The sequence below is a fragment of the Erpetoichthys calabaricus genome, chromosome 8 (assembly GCF_900747795.2).
Source record: "Erpetoichthys calabaricus chromosome 8, fErpCal1.3, whole genome shotgun sequence".
Taxonomy (NCBI): Eukaryota; Metazoa; Chordata; class Cladistia; order Polypteriformes; family Polypteridae; genus Erpetoichthys; species Erpetoichthys calabaricus.
Window position 1 is genome coordinate 125,555,752 of NC_041401.2, and position 22,341 is coordinate 125,578,092.

Genomic DNA, 22,341 nt, shown 5'->3' on the forward strand with positions numbered 1-22,341 from the left:
CCCGGCACTTAAAAGTTTCTCGCTACAGCAATTTTAACTCCGTTACAAAGTGATCCAAAGTCTTGTTTATACCTCGTGTCTTCTCATTAAACTTGTATGTCGCGAATATGGTATTGCAAACGGCAGCGGGAGCGTTTCTATAAACTTAATTTAAACTTATGGTTTACACCGTACTTTGTTTTCGCAGTAGCTGCACTTATGAATATGCTTGTATGTGTCACTCGCTCGCTTCTTATTGTTTTGTTGCCTTCTCAATTGTGTAATGAATGTTTTCTTCAGCGCTCTTTGGGGCTCTTCCTTGTTTTCTACGTACTGCGTTCACAGTCAGTACACGTGATTACGTGGGAGGCGTGATGACGCGATACGCAACTCCGCCTCCCACGGCCATCGAGCTGCAGTCTATTAGAGTATATGGACAAAAAAGACGTTCCAGTTATGACCATTACGCGTAGAATTTCGAAATGAAACCTGCCTAACTTTTGTAAGTAAGCTGTAAGGAATGAGCCTGCCAAATTTCAGCCTTCCACCTACACGGGAAGTTGGACAATTAGTGATGAGTGAGTGAGTGAGTGAGTGAGTGAGTCAGTGAGGGCTTTGCCTTTTATTAGTATAGATTATGTGATTTGTTCAGGCATTTCTTTTAATTTTGAATTTACTATTATACTCTGGTTTATTCTATCTTTTATTCAATTTAATGCTTCTGTATATCCTATGTTTATTTGTTTATTGTTCTATGCAGAGACTATTTGTATTATTTTGTTTAAAGTGCCTGGAGCATGGGAAAGGTGCTATATAAATAAAATGTATTATTAATTGTGTAACCATTTACAGTATCTTCAGAAAGTATTCAGATCCTTTTTGACATGTTGCAACCTTATACTAAAATCATTTACATTTATTTTATCCCTCATCAAACAACACTCAAGACTCCAGACTCCAAACATAAATATCTCATTGATACAAGTATTCAGATCTCTCACTCAGTACTTTGTTGAAGTACCTTTAGCAGATATTATGGCCTGGAGTTTTCTTGGGTATGAGACAACAAGCTTTACAAAGCTAGATTTAAGGATTTTTTGCCAACTCTTCTCTGCATATCCTTGCAAGCTCTGTCAGGTTGGACAGAGACTGTTAGTAAATAGTAATTCTCGGGTCTCTCCATAGATGTTCAGTTGGGTTCAGGTCTGGGCTCTGGCTTGGCCACTCAAGAACACTCACAGAGATGACCCTAACTAATTCCTGTACTACCTTTTCTTTGTGCTTAGGGTCACTGTCCTGTTGGAAAGCACGGTCTGAGCTCCAGAGAGATCTGAAGCAGGTTTTCATTAAAGGTATCACTGTATAGCAGGATGCAGCCACCACCATGTTTCACTGTTGGAATAGTATTATGCAGGTGATAAGCGGTTGCTAGTTTCCTCCAAACGTAATGCTTAGAACTGATGCCAAACAGTCCGATCTTCATTTCAGCAGACCAGAGAGTCTTGTTTCTCATAGTGTGAAAGTGCCTTAGGTACCTTTTTGTAAACTCGAAGTGGGTCTAGTGTGTCATCTGGCTATGCTGCTGTAAAGCCCTGATCCGGGGGTTGTTGCAATGGTGGTTGGCATTCTGTAAATTTCTTCCATCTCCGCAAAGGTTATCTGGAGCTCAAACAGTGTGACCACTGGGTTCTTGGTCACCTCTCTTGCCAAGGCCATTCTCTTCCGCTGGCTAAGTTTGGCCAGGCAGCCTGTTCCAGAACGAGTCATGCTTATGCAAACTTATCCCATTTAAAAGTTATGGAGACCACTCTTGAGCTTAATTCAATACAGCAGAAAAAGTTTGTAGCCATCCCCAGATCTGTGCCTCAATTAAATCCTGACTCTAAGTTCCACAGACAGTTCCCTCAACCTCAACTGTGGGACCTTTTTAAGATAGATGTCTACCTTTCCTAATTATATGCTATCAATTTAATTTACCATAGGTGGACTTCAAACAAGGTGTAGAAACATCTCAATAATGACCAACAGAGTGGGATACACCTATGTCAGATTTGAAGTGTCTTGGTAATTTGTTTGAATACTTGTGTTAGTGTCATGCTTCAGTTTTTTGGTTTAAATAAACTTGTAAAAATTCCTAAAAATTCTGTTTTCGCTTTGTTGTTCTGGGATATTAAGTGTTGGTTGATGAGGGAAAAAAATTAACTGAAACCATTTTAGCATAAGGCTGCAACATGCAGTATCATTTAAAATTATTATCTATGTGAAAAATAAAATGCTTTAAGCATTGATCAGTCCGAAGCAAGGGCTTATTGCTAAACAAACACAAATGCCCCCTGCCCTGCTAGAGCTCCTAATTTGTGTGTACTAAATGCACTGAGCTTATAACAGCAGCCTGCTCACACATAAGTCATCATTTATCTCTTATCAAGTGTCATTTCTCTGAAATGCTGAAAAAGTGAAGGTGTCTGAATACCTTCTGGAGGTTCTGCATACCATCCAAGACCCTTTGCTGAAATCTGATTACTTCAGTTTATTTTATTTTAGCTCTTCTTCTTCTTCATAAAATACTTCATCTACTAACAGATAATGTGGAATCTTGAAAGAATTTCTTATGTTATAATGATTGAGTAGACAAGTTATACATATTTATTAGCCACTTGTTCATTTTGTCATTTTTCACATTTATAAGTCCATCCATCCATTATTCAACCCGCTATATCCTAACCAATCCCAGCCAACACAGGGCACAAGGCAGGAAACAAACCCTGGGCAGGGTGCCAGCCCATCGCAGGGCACACACACACACACACACACACGCACACACCATGCACACACTAGGGACAATTTAGAATCACCAATGCACCAAACCTGCATGTCCTTGGACTGTGGGAGGAAACCGGAGCACATGGAGGAAACCCACGCAGACATGGGGAGAACATCCATGCAGGGAGGACCCGGGAAGCGAACCCAGGTCTCCTAAATGCGAGGCAGCAGCGCTACCACTGCACCACTGTGCCGCCCCACATTTATAAGTTCACTTCAAAATACAGTACTCAGATGCTGACTTACACGAACCTCTACATTAGAGAGACAGACAGAGAGATAGACAGAGAGTTACATTAACTGTCTTTTTCATTGGTTCAACAAAGTACTACACCGTTGTCTGTCACAGTAACCCACCCTTCCACCAACAACAACTTGTGATGACTTGTGGTTCAGAAATTGTATCAAATGCTGCTTGGAAAGGCTCTAGTTTACCATGACTCTAAATTGGATAAAGCAGGTTTAAAAATAGGGTGTTGGATCAAAGGAATTTACCAAAGACACATAATTTAATGTGAGAGTTGTCAGAAGACAGAACATAATCAGTTACAACACAGACCATGGCCAACTGGGCTGTCCAATACATCCTAGGGCATTTTACAATGGATGGCTAAAAAATTCAACATTTTCAAAATGTTCAAAGAGTGTACTATATTTTTTATCTATTCACATAATAAACCTGCTTATTTCGTTTCAGGGTTGTTGGAGGCCTGATCCTATCACATCAGTACATTCCTTATTTCTGTTGGAATCAGTCCTGGTCAGGACAACATTCTATAGCAATGCACACTCACACTCACCTTACACAGCCTGAAATCAGAATCATCAATCAACCTAATCTCAAATCTTTGTAATTTAGGAGGAAAACTAGAATATCCAGAGGTAAAAAAACACACCAGACACAAATATATTTATTAACTGGCTTTTTGCAAAGTGACCAGAGCTATGACTCAGCCATTTTCCAGGAGGTACGAGGCAGCAGTGTTACCACTCTCCCACTACAAAAGTAATATATTTACAACAAGTATATAAACACATTCATGATCATCCATATTTAAATCTAATTGTTCTTCCATATGAATTTAGAGATGCTATTATTATATATTACTGTTTAAATACTATACAGACATATTATTGTAGTATTTGCATCATCAACATAGAAAGAATGCCAGTTTCAACAGTGAAAAGCATACCTGTGGAGACTCGTAGGGCACAATCACACTCTGTCTCCCTGTTACAGGGTCATCAATATATTGGCACAAGTTGTTTCCTTCAACACGAATGAGATGGCTTGCTGGAGCTACCTGACCTGATAGAAAACAGAAGTGCATTTAATTAAAAATGCGAATTAATCCTGGAATGAAAAAGTTACTCTAAAAAATAATAAATAAGTGAAAAGTTGCTATAAATTTCCTTTTACTGAAAAGCAATAGTTAGAAGATAGTAATCTTTCAGTTAACGCCTAGCACATACTGGATCATTTGTACTAAGCAACCTTATTTCATATCATTAAGTGTAAAGTATTATTAGTGCAGAGAATTAGAAAATATGATTACAAATAATTGCCAAATTATTTAAGCAAAACCATTCAAGAGACATCAAGTTGACAGTGGATCAATGCACATGGTGGGAATACTACTAAAATTAAACAAAAGAATTTTAGAATTCTGCACGTATGTGCAAGATCACCACCAGATTATTATTTATACAAAATACTTTATAAGGAAAACTCTGTATTTGAACATAAATGCGCTGCATTGAAAATTAATTCAGATAATTCATTTTCAGAGTTTTAAATCATATTTTTGCATTAGTTCTGAAAGTTGCTTTGCCACAATTACTTACTGTCATTGAAATCCCTTCCAAGTTCATGGTTTGGACAACGTTTTACCACCTCTGTCACATGCTCAGCTTTTTTGTAAACTGGCATGGCCCGAATTACACTTCCAGGAGGAGCAGGTGAGGAGAGCTTAATTTGGATGGGACAAGTCTTGGCAATCTGACAGTAGAGTTTCTTAAGTAATGGTGAATACTAAAATAAAACAGAAAGTTACACTGAGATAGGTTACTGAAAATATGTAACATCTAACCATATTAGTAAAAGTGTGATGGAGGAAAATAAAAAAAAACAAAATCAGCACTAATATTATTCCATCATGAAAGAGCAACAAGTTTTTAGAAATTTTACTTAAATTAGGGACATGTAAGAAACCAATGGCTGAGCTGTCATTTTAAATGGAAGCCAGCTTTAAAACATCTGATCTTAAACCACTTTCCATCTCTTTTGATGATAAATAAGAAAGATAAACCTTTATACTATTTAAAAAATAGACTTGTCAATGGCAAGCCAAATTAACATTTACAAATATCTCAAAATGCATTTCAGATATGTGACTTTTTAAAGATTGATTTCAGTATAACCCTAGTGGGAAAGTTTATGATGTGGTACATCCACTTATGTATCTTTCTTTTCTACCTCCAAAAGTGAAGATTCTTAAGGAGAGCTGTAACCATGCCTCTTTTGCTCACCTTTAACTTCACCACTTCAAGTCTTTCAGCTCAAACAACCCACTAAGAAGAGAAAATAGATTTCATTCTTGGACCAAGAACAGAAGGAGACACTGCACAACGCCACACAAATACCTTTGCCTTTCTTAAACAATCAAATTGCCTGTGCATCTAGGCTTTCAAATGGGGAATCCTTGTTGGTTCCCCAAACATTTTAATGATTTTGTCCTGATCACTTCATGTTCTCTATAATAAAAATAAGGCAGTATTCTCAATTTTCAACATCAACTTTTTTTTTGTGCAGTTTTTGTAATACACTTGATAGAATGTTCTCCAGTTGTATTGATGAGTAATTGCTTTTTCTTTAAAGCAAATGTATCATTTTGTTTTCAATGATTATATTTTTAAGGTGGCTTAAACTTAAAGAAGATTGCATCATCTAGAATTACGCTCCTCATAATACTGCACTTGAAAAAGCAGATTAAAGAAATGGGTGCATGTATTAATTAATTGAATGGCCTAAGCCACTCATTTTCACCCTAATTTATTTTGTTTAGGATAGGCATATAGTATGCAATTTCCTTGTGTGTTACAACATCAAACGAGCAAATGTTCCCTCAGACTTAACAATTCATTTGTATTGATAGGCGATAGGATTTTATGGGCTCACAAAAGTTTGGAGGCCTTTTGAATAATCTTACATCAGGTTGCATGGTGAAACCATTACTGTATGTAAGACTCATGGAACCTTTGAAATCTGACGCTGTAAAGAATGATATGATACTTTTCCGCTTTAGCTAAGCTCACTCTCAGTATTCCCTTGATTATCCTGTATTTTATGTCTAGCAGACTATGTTACTTATGCTAATTTGTTAACAATATAAACATGCAATGCTACCAGAAATTTGTAGATGCTGGGTAATGTTCCTCAGTATTTCTTATTTGAAGACTAGGAATACCATATAAAGGTATTAGTTCTCTGGCCACAACTCAAACCAATTTCTCCCCTTCTCATGTATCCACAAACATTTTGCATTCATGCTTGCAAAAGCATAAACAAAGAATCACTTCCTGGTTGGTCAAAAAAAACTGAAACACAGAATAAGCTCACATGACCACTTACACCTAATTACAGTATCCAAATTTTTTGGCTGCATCAACAACCACCGGGAGTCTGAAAACCACTCAGATTAGGTCGGAAAATATCTTATGCCCTTGTGAATAGCGATACTACAACATTCAAAGACTTTCTAATGATTTTGTTGTGATGTACACCAGCCATTATTGTCCATCCATCCATTATCCAACCCGCTATATCCTAACTACAGGGTCACGGGGGTCTGCTGGAGCCAATCCCAGCCAACACAGGGCACAAGGCAGGAAACAAACCCTGGGCAGGGCACTAGCCCACTGCAGGGCGCACACACACAGGGGAAACTGGAGTACCCGGAGGAAACCCATGCAGAAACGGGGAGAACATGCAAACTACATGCAAGGAAGACTGCCATTATTGTGGCAAAACATTTTTTTTTAAATCTTATTTCTATGCTTCCAATTATAATTTTGAAATAAAAAGTATAAGATAATTAATTATAAAACATTGTATACTCCGTCAATAATGTGAGACTTTTCAAGTAAAGGAGACAGAAGTTTCAAGGTAAGGAAGTTGTACTCGGTAATAATGGTGCCAGAGAGTGGCAACTTGTTGCAAGTTAATTAGCAAATGCAAGGTAGAATTTTACTGTACTCTGCAAATGTGAAAATAATGATGCTATACACCCATCAAAAGGTGATTTAAAATATAACAACTTTGCATTAGTGACTGTGTGGAGTTTGCTTTAGGATTAGATTTCATACACTAGTTGAAACACATAGAATTATTATTACAGGACCTAGCTGAACATAATTCCACCAAAATTATCAATACCTGTTAATTTCTGTATAGTTCCCTAGTACAATGGAGTTTAGAGTAAAGTTGTGACAGGAGAAAGCAACTGTTCTTGGCTAGTGCTCCCTTTTCCAACTTCCTCTCTCCACATGCGTAAATGTTCATGACATAAAAACAGACAATACATGTGCCTTCTAAACACTCTCTCCAAAATGGATATCATGTTTGTGGCTTTAAATACAAGTAATGCATGTAAAGAACTGTTAAACCGTTTTATTTATCATTGTTCAATTATCTTTCACATATTTTTTTCTCTCTGTCAGGCTTGCAGGTAATTAGTTGTCCATAGATGCCCTGCATGCTTCTCTTTACATTGAATGTATACTCTTTACAATAAAGACGTTAAAAAAAAAGAGTTTTCAGTTCTGTTTCAATTGTTTAACTATGCCTTTAAGGCTTTCAGAGCTATTACATGTTTAGTTTTGGTTGACTCAAACTCAAATATGGGGTGATGATTTTAATGAAAAAAACACTATTAAGAATATAAATAATAAAGCAATATAAATTGCTTTAAGGACCACACAAATAATTTGTATCATACACACATCATTTTTTGTTGGGGTTGAGAGAATCACTTAAGAGGTGTGGTAAAAATTTGAAACCTTTCCTTATTGCTACAAATGTTATATTGCCTATTTTGTACATACAATTTTATTAATTCTCATCCCGGGAATGTAATTCAAAATGCTTCCTTGTTTCTGCTGATCAACAGTCAGCAGCTGCACTAAATATATAGTATGTACTTTTTAAGAAAGGTAACAGATCATGTCTGCTATTGTCATGCAAGAAAAAAATCCACCTAATGCAACTGCTTGGTTACTTTCTAGTTAGTTAGCATTCATAGTGCTGCAAAATATTGCAGCACTAACATTCATTTGTCATTCATCAGGAATTTCCACTGTCCCCCGGAGGTTTCATCTGTTACTGTTGCCAAGTAACTATAGGCCAGTCAGCTTAACATTCATCACAGGTAAATTAATGGAAATAATTATTAAGTAAAACAGTGAGCAAAACATGGCAAGAACATGAGTTTTACTGAACTGCCGGCATGGGTTCAGACAAGGGACCTTGTGTTTTACTAACATGCTGGAATTCTATGAGGAAGCAACAAAATGATATGTTCAGAGTGGTGCATATCATATTATGTATCTTGACTTTCAGAAAGCATTTGATAAGGTACTACATGAGAGATTGGCTATCAAACTAAAAGAAGTGTGAGTTCAGGACCAAGTGTGTAGATGGGAGCAGATTGGCTAAAACACAGAAAGCAGTGGGTTATAGTATCAGTAACCTTATCAGAACTGGGTGATATTATGAGGGGAGTGGTGCCCCTGAGGGGTCAGTACTGGGGCCACTGCTATTTTTAATATATATAAATGATTTGGATAGGAATATAAATAGCAAGCTGGTGAAGTATGCAGATGATACCAAGCTACAGTATGTGGACTAATCTAAAATCCATTGAATCATTACAGACAGCATACAGACTTGGGCAGATTTGCGGCAGATGAAATTTAATGTAAGTATTATAGTCATATGAAAAAGTTTGGGAACCCCTCTTAATTCTTTGGATTTTTGTTTATCATTGGCTGAGCTTTCAAAGTAGCAACTTCCTTTTAATACATGGAAATAGTACTATTTCAGCAGTGACATTAAGTTTATTGGATTAACAGAAAATATGCAATATGCATCATAACAAAATTAGACAGGTGCATAAATTTGGGAACCCCAACAGAGATATGACATCAATACTTAATTGAGCCTCCTTTTCCAAATATAACAGTCTCTAGACATCTCCTATAGCCTTTGATGAGTGTCTGGATTCTGGATGGAGGTATTTTTGACCATTCTTCCATACAAAATCTCTCCAGTTCAGTTCAATTTGATGGCTGCCGAGCATGGACAGCCTGCTTCAAATCATCCCATAGATTTTCGATGATATTCAAGTTAGGGGACTGTGACTGCCATTCCAGAACATTGTACTTCTCCCTCTGCATGAATACCTTTGTAGATTTCGAATTGTCTTGTTGGAATATCCAACCCCTGTGTAACTTCAAATTTGTGACTGATGCTTGAACATTATCCTGAAGAATTTGTTGACATTGGGTTGAATTCATCTGAGCCTCGACTTTAACAAGGGCCCCAGTCCCTGAACTAGCCACACAGCATGATGGAACCTCCACCAAATTTGACAGTAGGTAGCAGGTGTTTTTCTTGGAATGCGGTGTTCTTCTTCCGCCATGCAAAGCGCTTTTTGTTATGACCATATAACTCAATTTTTGTCTCATCAGTCCAAAGCACTTTGTTCCAAAATGAATCTGGCTTGTCTAAATGAGCATTTGCATACAACAAGCGACTCTGTTTGTGGCGTGAGTGCAGAAAGGGCTTCTTTCTCATCACCCTGCTATACATAGATGTTCTATGTGCAAATTGCGCTGAATTGTAGAACGTTGTACAGATACACCATCTGCAGCAAGATGTTCTTGCAGGTCTTTGGAGGTGATGTGTGTGTTGTCTGTAACCATTCTCACAATCCTGCGCATATGCTGCTCCAGTATTTTTCTTGGCCTGCCAGACCTGGGATTAACAGCAACTGTGCCTGTGGTCTTCCATTTCCTGATTACATTCCTTACAGTTGAAACTGACAGTTTAAACCTCTGAGATAGCTTTTTGTAGCCTTCCCCTAAACCATGATACTGAACAATCTTTGTTTTCAGATCTTTTGACAGTTGCTTTGAGGATCCCATGCTGTCACTCTTCAGAGGAGAGTCAAAGGGAAGCACAACTTGCAATTGACCACCTTAAATATCTTTTCTCATGATTGGACACACCTGTCTATGAAGTTCAAGGCTTAACGAGCTAATCCAACCAATTTGGTGTTGCAAGTAATCAGTATTGAGCAGTTACATGCATTCAAATCAGCAAAATTACAAGGGGACCCACATTTTTGCACCGCCAGTTTTTCACATGTGTTTTAATTTCATACAACTAAATACTGCTTCACTAAAAATCTTTGTTCGGAAAACACCCCAGTACTCAGATGTTCCTAGGAAATGAAAGACATACCACTGTTATCTTTTTTGTTGAAAGTAGAGTAAATTATTATGCAGGCTGAGAGGTGTTCCCAAACTTTTTTATATGACTGGACATGTAGAAGTAAAAATGTTAAGTATGAGTACACAATTGAAAGTCTCAAAAATTGAAAGTACACATTTTGAGAAGGATTTAGGAGTCGTAATGGACTCATCACTTCCAGACAGTGTTCAGAAGCCATTAAGAAAGATAACAGAATGCTAGTTTAAATAGTATACAATGTGTGAAGTACATGTCCAAAGAGGTTATGCTTAGTATTTATGATGTACTGGTGAGGTGTCAACTGGAGTACTGTGTACAGTTTTGGCCTCCAGGCTACAAAAAAGACAAAGCACTAGAAATGTCCAGAGAAAAGCAATAAGGCTGATTCCAGGACTGCAGGGTATGCGTTATGAGGAAAGAGTGTTAAAAATTATGAGAGGAATTAAAACAGTGGATCGAGACTGATACTTTAAAATGGGTTCATCGAGAACACTGGTATATAGTTATAAACTTTTTAAGGATAAATTCAGAAAAATATTAGTAAATTTTTCTTCACACAGAGAACCATAGACACATGGAATAAGCTACCATGTAGTGTGGTAAACAGTACAACTTTTGGAATCTTCAAAAATTGATTTGATGCTATACTGGGGTATTTAGGAGGATAGGACTGGCAGGCTTTGTTGGGCTGAAAGACCTGTTCTTGTCTAAATTTTTTTGATGTTCTAATGTTCTAAACTACTCTTCGCCCTATCTGGTGGTGTTCTTATTCATAGCAGCCTATCATCACTTGGGCACACCTTCACAGTGGACATTGGCCACAAACAACTGAGGCTGCCAATTCAAAACAGACCCTTTCTATATGGCATTGATAGGTTTGTGTGCACTTTATTATACATTTAATTTCTTTTCCAATGTATACAGACCTTTTTTATGAATGTGCAGTCAGTTTCAGATTGCACACATGAGGAAAAAAGTTTTTCTTTTCATTTGTGCAACAATACATCATGCTAAAATAAACCTTTATCCTCTCATAAAAATATTTCACTTCGTTTCTTATGAGAAAAATTAAACAATAATAAACTGTAAACTAGTTTCCATTTTCACCAGAAACCACTATCAAAAGTGTTACAAAAATTATGTTTTTGGTACTTGCACTAACAACACACTAACTCTCAGTACTATCAAACAACAAATTATTCAGCAAGAGTGTGTCAAGAAATACAACCAGGGCTCTTTTATACTAATAGCAATACACCTGAATAGTGCTTCACAGTGACTGTAACTGCCAAGCCAGAAGTTTTACTTTGTTTTTCTTTTTAGTTTTCTTGCATTTACATTTTTCTGGTGTATATTTGAGAAGGGTTTGTTGTTTCTCATAATATAATCATATAATTTATTTAGCTTCTGTAAAAAGATTAACTTTCCCCTGGGGACAAATAAAGTTCTATCAATTTAACACAGGTTTATAGCGGAGCTTAATCATGCACACACCTTCGTTTATCCAATTTAGATTCACAACTCACAAATTGTCACAAGCATGTCTTTGGGAATCATAGAGGAAAACTGGAATACCTACAGAAAAATCACACAGACATAGGGAGAAAATACAAACTCTACATAGACAGATACAGTATGAGGGATGCAAACCAAGAATCCTGGACTTATGAGGCAGAAACACCTATGACTACACTATCATGTTTCACAGCTACAAATTTGTTAGTATACAAAAAACAATGTCTCTTTATATAGCAAAAATTTATTCCACATATATTAGAAAGGGTTTAACAAAATACATAATCATATTTTTTGTTGTAAACACATTTATGTTTGTGAAATGTACCAAAGGGGCTTCCCTAATTCAGCCTAGTACAATTAAAGAATTGTTATTTTTATTTGCTTTCTTCTGTAAATTGATGTGCAAGCTGTCTCCCTGTGATTGATTTCATACGAAACAATGCAATTAGAGTAAAAGTATAGCTAAAAGTGCTGAAAAGATTCAACTGCTATATAAGCCACCTCTTAAACTGTAGAAAACATATAATTTTCCTTTAAAGTAATTGCCTTTTTGTCTGAAGCCTGAATTATCTTGACCTTGGTCTCAAACTACAACAATTTAACACAACTTGAATTGAGAGTGGGGATGGAGATACATTATAAGGACCCCACCCACTGTCACAAAAAAGAAAAATTCAGACCAAGAAATCATTACATCCTTGTTTGGCAACACAAAAGCGTTAGTCTTTTATGGAACACTAACATTCTTGCCAAGTTCACTTTACACAGATGTTTGAAAAACGCAGCCCAACATGTTTAATCCCGTTAGACAGGAGAAGATTAAATATAAAATGTAAAAAAAATGCCTGACGGATGTATAAAGGCATCCAGCAAGCTGTAACTTCAGCAAAGAGATGAATCTGCATCCGCTACTTATTTATATTTTCCTGAATTGTTCTAATGAACAGTGGTAAAGAAAATAACATATCAGATGGCATCTTTCTCTGTTTTAATATTCTAATGTAAAATAATAAAAAAAATCTTAACTGAACAATATTGTATGGTGACATTGAAAATAACTGAGAATATAGAAGGCATGCCTGAGCAGAAAGGATGGCACCTGACCCAAATGGTCATTTCTGTAAGTGAAAACAGGAACTGAGAATGTGCAATAAGTAAAATTTCTATTTACAGAAAGAGGAAAGCTGTTATAAATGCATCGAACACTTCACTCGCTTGTGTGGAAAATAGAAAATATAATAAATACACAAACTAGAATGTGAATGACAGTTTCCCTATACTTTCAATATAGCTTCAATTCTCCTTTCTAATCAGTGGGATAAAGCACCCAGTGCAAAATAGGGAGTTCCATTTGCATTGCTCTTAAAAATCCAAAGAATATTCAATTCCAAATCCCTTTTTACAAAATGCACTTAAGATTTGTACCTGCATGTCAATTCTGTATATCCAGCCATCCATTTTCCAACCCGCTGAATCCGAACACAGGGTCACGGGGGTCTGCTGTAGCCAGTCCCAGCCAACACAGGGCACAAGGCAGGAACCAATCCCGGGCAGGGTGCCAACCCACCGCAGAACACACACAAACACACTCACACACCAAGCACACACTAGGGCCAATTTAGAATCGCCAGTCCATCTAACCTGCATGTCTTTGGACTGTGGGAGGAAACCGGAGCGCCCAGAGGAAACCCACGCAGATACAGGGAGAACATGCAAACTCCACGCAGGGAGGACCCGGGAAGCGAACCCGGGTCTCCTAACTGCGAGGCAGCAGCGAATTCTGTATATATCATGTCAATATAATTACCTGTGTATGGTTTGTTCACTGTCTGCTGCTTCATTTACCACTTGTCTTTCAAACATACCAGTTCAAACCAACATTGAATTAACAAGACCGGACCCTACATAAAACTTGTGTGTTTAGTATGTTTAATGAGTAGCAAGGCAACCATTAATTAACAAGTAAAATCAGAAGAAATTAAAAAAGAATAAATTTATAATTTTAATCACTAAGTCCTTGTATTATCTTACTGGAAATGTTATCCTTGAAAGATGTTGGACAATTTAAGGGAAAACAGTAATGTATAATGTGATATACAGTTTTTTCTGGGCCATTATATCCTTGGCATTAAAGGCATTATGAACCATGTTCCTATTTTTGAAAAATTGGAAAATCTCAAATTCTGTTATATTTCTGGGATAGAGAGTGCCATTAAAGATAAAGTTAGCAGATAAGGCAGGTTGGAGAAAACATTTCGTTTATGGTTGGAGGATGATTCTTTTTTAAGGCATACATTAAAAAAATAAAATGCATTTGAAGATTTGCAACCTACAGTTAAACCCTTAACTAGAGATATGTGTATCATCATAAAAATGCAAGTTAACTTCCAACATGAAGCCAAGTCACCTAGTTAACTACCAGAACTGCACTTCTCTCTGTAAATTGCCAACATCTTCCTACTATAATTTAGATAGATTTGAAGTACCTCCCCCCAATCCCCTGTTTATCAGAAGAATGGCTGAGAAAGGATGTTTTGCACTGCTTCAAATTCTGCCCCAACTTTCTAAATTTAAACAAGTTCTGTCTTGTGGCAAGTAAGAAACACTGGGTGATCTCAAAAACCCTGCCCACCACCACCATTTTTCTATAGATGCAAGCCATTGCTTGATACTGCCTGCCTCAACTTGGGGGTTTTTGTGTAATTGCCCCAATCTCTGCTTGCTAAAACATAAACACTTTCAAGTGGTTTTGGAAACGTGGGTGTGTGTTTCAGCAAGTTTCCTCAACTGCTTTTTGCCAAAATATTCATTTAAGATCAATAGGATTATTTCTATTTGGACAAGTCATGGCTACTCCTGAGCTGACTGTCACATTCTCATGAATTGCCATTTTTAATCACTAAGTCCTTGTATTATCTTACTGGAAATGTTATCCTTGCAGGAGGTTGGACAACTGCAAAAACAGAAGAAGAGCAACAAAGAAACAAACTAAAGCAGCACCATGCTAAATGTGGTTGATGAAACAGTATGAGCTTGATGCAAGATTTCACTATTTCTAAAGTTAAGAACATTAATTTGGTAAACAAAATACTGGCTAAACAAAACAGGTAACATCAGGTATAAAGCATTTGATACTGCATATGACACTCAACTCAAGTTCATACTCTTAATTGAAGAAACTCTCCTATTAACTTCTTTGGTTTTTAAGGTTGACAAACAAATCGGAATAATTTTTGAGGTAGTCAAACACGATTAAGTATAAGATAAGATCTTAAGCCAGTAGTTGTTCATGTGAAAAAATTCTATAGTATGTTATACAAAAATCATAAAACATACAGTATGTCATACAACAATGTATGTATATAGTACATAGGACAAGAAGTATGTGAGGATCTAGTAAATTGAGGAACTTGTGGTTTCAAACTACATTGATCAATATAATGGGGATGTGTAATTATTATTATGGTGATGTACAGTATAACAAATAAAACTCTATCTATCCATACAGCATAGAATCTTTTAACAGTAGTAATATGTATTAATTAGTATGATGTAAGTGTAATAAGTGAGGAACCTCAGTTATACAATTATTCAATTTGCCTTTTTTTTAAACTGAATTTTATTCAGGATACTTTTTTGAGGTGCTACAGTTAAATGAAATATAAAATTATGCCAGGAAGGCCAAGTCATCAAAAGTCTTTATAATAACTTCAAATGTATTCCTACATGCTACATCTATTTATCAACAGCTTGTTAACAATGCATACTATTTTAATCTTGAACAATCCCTCACCTGCTTAGGGAAAAGTGAGAATAATTAACTCCCTACTGATAAGTAACAACTTCTATTACACAATACCTTATCCTTGTGTCTTTACAAGAAAAAAGTAGTGAATAATACACATAGTAGTGGATAATACACACTATACACACAGTAAGTAATAATAATACACATTAATAAATAATACACATTAATACACACTGTAAGTAGTGAATAATACAAATGCATTATTTTATGCTAAAAGCCATTATCTATTTTAGATTAATTTACTTTCTATTATCTAATTTATCAGCCACTAGCTAGCTGAGCACTAGAAGTTACAGTGGAAAGTGCACATACTGTACATCATTTAAAATAAATAAAACAACTATCAGAACCAAAATAAAAAAACTAAGTCTGTTTCTAAGCAGGCAGTGAAACGGCAACTTATGAGGTCAATCTTTGGCTTGATTTTCCGTTTTCAAAAATCATTTTTAAATCGCAGTAGTTTCAGGAATTCTGTGGCCCTTCCTTGGGAAAAAAAGACTCAGAATGTTTTGTTATTTTCTTTTCTAATGTGCCAGGTGTTGACATCGGTTACTATACTTGTTATGGGACCCCCTTGAAGTCAACATTCTCGGGCAGACCATGACATGCCAGTAAAACTGAATTCTAGGAAGAGAAGGACTCAGGAACTATTCAAATCTACACTATAAATCTTGCTTTATATTATTTAGATATGATGAAAAACAGCAAAGCTTCTAGGAGATCACTGAAGAATAATGTTAAAATACATATTTATAGAGCATAAGAGGCATGCATTTTATATAGGTAGGATGGCATACCTATTATATTGATAAAATAAAGGACACAATAGATATTACAAAGATGAAACAGAATTATTTTTCATTTTATTTTTGTCTTTCCTGTGCCTATATACAGCATATAAACACACACACACAAACACTCTATACATATCTATTATCTATATACAGTATAATCCTATATGTTTCTGATTGACTCACTGACTGAGTGACAAGAAATATTTGGCTATTTCTACACAACCTAAGGAAATAGGGTTTTCACTAATGGATTAACCTTACAGCCCTGAGGCCCAGAAACCTCCAACCTCACCAAAAAAAGTTAACTTCACCAAAAAAAAAAAACAAACAAAAAAAAATGTGAAGATGTTTTGCAGTTAGTAGTCAGAATGGGCAATCTTAGTCCCAGTATAATGCACTTGAAGAACAATGAAGATGGCAGCCCGTCCAACTACAAGTTAGCAGCCTTGTAATTTGAGTCCCACCTGTTTCAATTTTTCATCTTACTCTCATTTATGATTTGTATACATAAATGATATCAAAATGTATGTCCATCCATCCATTATCCAACCCACTATATCCCAACTACAGGGTCACGGGGGTCTGCTGGAGCCAATCCCAGCCAACACAGAGCACAAGGCAGGAAACAAACCCCAGGCGGGGCGCCAACCCACCGCAGGACACACACACACACCAAGCACACACCAGGGCCAATTTAGAATCACCTCAAAAAGTATGTATTACTATAAAATTATCACAGAAAAAAAACACTGTTCCGCATTGTTCTAAATGATACCATTCAGTATTTACTTCTTTTCCTTTCCTATGTTTTAAGATGTAAATTTATTTTATATAATTTTACTGTTGGAATCATGATAACATCTTTTTATTTCATTTGATGTTTCCATTGCTCTGTTCTACATTCAGTACTTCAAACTTGACATCATCTCCATGTATCCTGCTTTCTTTATTAATTCATGTCTGACTTGTTTCAGCACAATTATTTTCTTGAAAGTTTAAAACTATTACTGCAGTTCATAATCATGTTATTAGTATTCTCTAAACTTCTCCATTCCTACATATTCTATCATAAAAACTGTGTTAATAATTCCACAAAAAATGAAATGGCTTGCAAAGTTTACATAGTGACTTCCACCATAATACATACACACACATCAGAAAAATTTTCAGTCGATGTGTTTACCTTGGACTCTCCATCTCGGTGCTCATTACAGTATTAATTATAAAGTTGCAAATATTTATAAAGTGGCAATATTCTTCCCTTATTAATATTCTACCTTAGCAGATAGCACACTATTCTACCTTATTAGGTTTTCCTTCTTCTTTTAATATTATTTTTATTGTTATCATTAAGATGAAGCTTGCTTTAGCATTAGTATCAAAAAACTACAAAGCACCCCCATGATTTCTAAGAAACATAGAAAACGTCATCATGAATACCATTTTGTGGCTTGGTTACCATAAAATTATGACTTCATTCATTCTCAAATGCAAACTATTATGCCTGGGAGTAAGAGTAGGACACTTCACAACTACTTCACATGTCCTGCTCAGACGTAGAACATATTCTAATCCCAGACCAACTTTTAGTGCAATTTCTAGAAATAATTCTAAGATGCTTAAAAAATACTACATCTGAAAACCTGAAACAAGTCAAATATTTCTATTTGTGTCAATGCATCACATATGGCCTAAACCAGGAATAGCAAAAATCAGTTCTTGAAGAGCTACTGGGAGAGCAGGTTTCTGGTGAAAACATTTACTTCTAGTGGAAAGTGCATTTAAATTAGATGGAACAACCTTACTGTAATTAAATTGTATCTGAGATTTCTACTACTGCATATTTTACCTTTTTAATAAATTCAACAAGACAGTCCATGGAACAGACTGGATTATTATAACACAAGGCTTCATCGTTTTATGTCTTTCTTTCCTATTCAAGAAACTAATTTATGATGAACACGGTAGTTAGATAGGAAGTTAAGGAAAAATGAGATGTACTGAAAGCTACAAAAAGCCAAATGTTTTTTAAAAAAAGAAAATAAGAGTGTCCATCTGCTAAACTTATTCCAAATGAAATGTTTTCATCCACCATCACTTGCTGCACCTATTCCGTCGTTCTTCTCTAGTTGTCCTATCTTCTAAGATTAGGCAAGCAGCAAAAACAAAACAAAAAAAAAACATATTTAAATATAAACTTATTTGTTTAATCCTGCTTATTATTATTTACCTTTTCTCTTAATCTCTGTCTACATATCACATTCCATGGCTTTTTGCTGTTTTATTAATGGTTCGGCCACTGCTCTTCATTATTGATATAATTTCCTTTACTGTTTAAATTGCTACTGCTAATCTGATAAATGTATAGTCTGAGTGTCACTATTACTTCTACAAATCTCAGATTTTGTTATTATGAAGATGTCTCCAGTGGATTTTGACAAAGATTGATTTAACAAATTACACCCACCAAATACACAGACAATATGCCAAACCCGAGGGCACTGATGGTAAGGGAGGTCTGCCTGTTGGTTAATCCCAGCCTTAATGTTACATTGTACTTTCTATTTTATTCTCACGCTTGCCTTCATATCTTCTTCATTGTTTGTACTACTTTTGTAGCTAGTGTGAAAATGTCTTATCTCGACTTTCTATGCAATCTTTAATAAAAAATAACTAAAGAAAATATTTAAATTGTAAATCTCAATTACATGTTAAAGGCATTAAACACAGCTAAAATACATCTTACATATACAGTATATTCTTTGCCAGTTCTACATGCACTGCCATGTTTGCTGTAAGAAAAACCTTTCATATGTGATTCACATCTCACTTCCCAAAAATACATCAGTACAATATCTCCAAATCATAAACATTAAAGGTAAAATTTAATAATAAAACAGTGTTTTTTTATTGAGATCTATGTTTGATGTCTTTCTTAATACATTAATGACAGCTGCTTTGTTGTTTTGTTAGCTCACAGGTACAATTTGTTAACCATTCTTAACTGTAAAATAAGTTTAAAAATAACTGCAACTACCATGTCTATGCTTAATCACTTCTAACATAAAATATCAAAGTTTGCAAAGAAATGCAATCTAAAACACTTTAAAATATATTTATAATTACCGCCCTGTTAAACATTAACCTCATCACACATGAATAAATAGACTGAAAGAAATAAATAAGAAATTTTGGAAAACGGGAAAACGAAAGTTAGAATTCCTAATCAGAAATAGCATTAAAGCAGCAAACAGGTGGTAACCTTAACCAATAGACTAACTCAGGAGTGGCATATACAAACCTAGGAAACACAGAGCCCTAAAAGCTTCCAACGTGAAAACTTTATTTGGTCGAAATGTCAAAAGTTAATTTCAGCCATTAAATCTATGTACAGCTTTTGAAATTTAAATCACACATGTACTGTGTATTCCCAAGCAGAATATAGCATAAAGCTATGCAACATCAGGAAATTAATGCAGTGGTCAATATGTAGAACTGAATGCAGTGAATATATAGATGGTAAGAAACACAGAACAGAAACTTCAATTTGGACCACCCACATAAAGAATAAAGACTTTAAGGCTGATGTAGACATGCATATTACTGCATTCATTACTGCATTTAGGACTCTGAATTCAGTATGGAGTTAAGTAAGCATACAAGTATATATACAACAAATACACATACAAGTTACATGTACCAGTATACAAAGAAGCATGTAAGCATGCAAGTTATTTATAAATTTTCTCATCCTTCTTTTGCACAACATAGGCACTGTGCACCTGTTCAATATTACAGTGTTCTTTCTACAGATAGTATATTAGTTGAAGATGACTGAAATTAAACTAATGACATCTTACTATTATGTGGACAAAGTGAATCATCTCAAGTCACCTTTCCTGCCTGTGCTACACTACACTACACTACATCTACTCTATAATCCTTGTAAGTAATACTACAATAAAGATTAAGCCCACAGTTGTAAAATGCAGAATTTCATAAAGAAGGAAGTGAACATTCCAAAAATACCCTTAGGTAAGAAGTAATGAAGGATTCTGTGTTATAATTAAAGAATTAATAACAGAAATGGAAAGCTTAAATAGGAATATGTTCAATAATTTTTATCCACTACTATGAATTGTAGTCCTCAGAAGTTTTGGAAGCAGAGAATCTAAGTTTATCTCACTGGTGAGAATTGCAATCAAAAGGCACACTCAGTTATTAAATTTAAGGATTATGAACTTATAACGAATAGATATTCTAAAAACAATTGTATTGAAAAAATACAAAACAGGTGAACAAGATAAGAACGTGTGAAAAAAAATCTTAACAGAACGTTATATGATTTTGACTGACAAGCACCACTTAACATGCTGCAAAATATTTAATCTTTTCTGTACACACATGACTTACTTGGGTATTTAAAGAATTTCTGACTTTTTTAAGGAGAGTCCAGCCTGATTTTTATATCTGGGAAATGATACATTGATAACCAGTCTATATCAAACTGATTGCTCGTGAGTTATAACTATTTTACCGCAAATTTTCCAAAGCACTTTTCATTTTGTCCATAAACTAGTGTGACATTTCAAACAATTTATGTACTTGAACTACAAAAATTCTTTTATAAAATTTGTCATTAACTCATTTAACTGAACATTGAAGATTATATAGTATTTTTCATTTTTCATGAAATTGATTTTTTTTTTCCTCTTTTACCCCAAAAAATGTATAGGTCAGGTCAAGAGTCAACCTGCAATGATGATATGGATGATAAGGTACAAGTGATAATAATTACCTGGGAGCTACAAAAAAAATAAAAATCAGGCTTGTACCATAAGTGATTAAATACTTTAAAGCTGTAAGGATTATTTCCATATCTCTGTGATTAGGGAATGGCGGTTAACACAGAAAGAAAACAATGGTGCAGAAATGGATGCCTCGGGACATAAGCAGTATGATCCTGTCTTGATAAATAGATGTCCTGTGCCAAAGGAGAATGTAATTAACACGAAGTACAAGTGGGACCAGTTGTTTCACTTTGGAGCATTGTCTGCATTAAATGAAGTACAATGCAGGAAAGCTGATAAAGGCAAAAGGCCTCAAAGGCATTTGCTCTTGTTTTTCATAGTCCCTGAAGCACCATTTGCATCTCCCAATGTTACAGACAAATCATTAAGAATACAAAATATGAAGCAGTTTATGTTGGTCTCAACACATGAATCAATATTCTACAGATGACCATAAACAAATTGATAAGTCTTACATTACATATACTTTAATAGCAGGTAAAACAGACAGAAAAATTAAAACACAGTATGACATGTTTAAAAATGTCTGATGTTGTGGTCCTGAATGGCAATTATCATTATAATATATTCCAAGCTTTTGTATACCTTACACAGTTTTATACTTCAACATTTTTAAGGTATTATACACTGTACTGTATGATGTAACAGTATTATGCACTGAATATGGTAGACGAAAAAATTAAAAAGAAGAAGGAAAACATCTTTGTATCATTAAGGTCTCAACTATTTAATTACAGACATTTGGAGATAACAAGCACAAAGCACAGTAACTGTGGGGTAGTTTTTTTCAGGATGGGACCTTTGCCCCCCTCAGCCACCTGATGTTATTTACCAAATAAACTGGGAAGCTCCAGAAGCATTTGCAAATAAGGAGACAAGGTTAAAAGGATATAGGAGGCTGGAATGGTAGCAGCCTGATCAGTAGGAAAATGTTAAAGGAAATCATGTGTAACTTGGTGTCTTATTGAATAAATCAATTTCTTAATGAAGCTGCTTTAAATAGAGGACTATATGTTAAGAATGGTCTACTTATGCTGCAAAATCTTATTAAAATCTACAGTATGCCATCGTCATTTT

At 35.3% G+C, this 22,341-nt stretch overlaps 1 protein-coding gene across 8 annotated transcripts in view; it reads right to left on the reverse strand.

The window, feature by feature from the left end:
* The window catches only part of tp73 (tumor protein p73), a 163,864-nt gene that overhangs the window by 25,214 nt on the left and 116,309 nt on the right, over window positions 1-22,341 (reverse strand). For all 8 annotated transcript variants that reach the window (XM_051931289.1, XM_028807452.2, XM_051931288.1 and 5 more), the window contains 2 exons: window positions 4,648-4,834; window positions 3,996-4,111 (listed from right to left, as the gene is read on the reverse strand). In XM_051931289.1, the coding sequence (XP_051787249.1) occupies window positions 3,996-4,111; window positions 4,648-4,834 (303 nt within the window). The remainder of the gene's footprint in view (window positions 1-3,995; window positions 4,112-4,647; window positions 4,835-22,341) is intronic.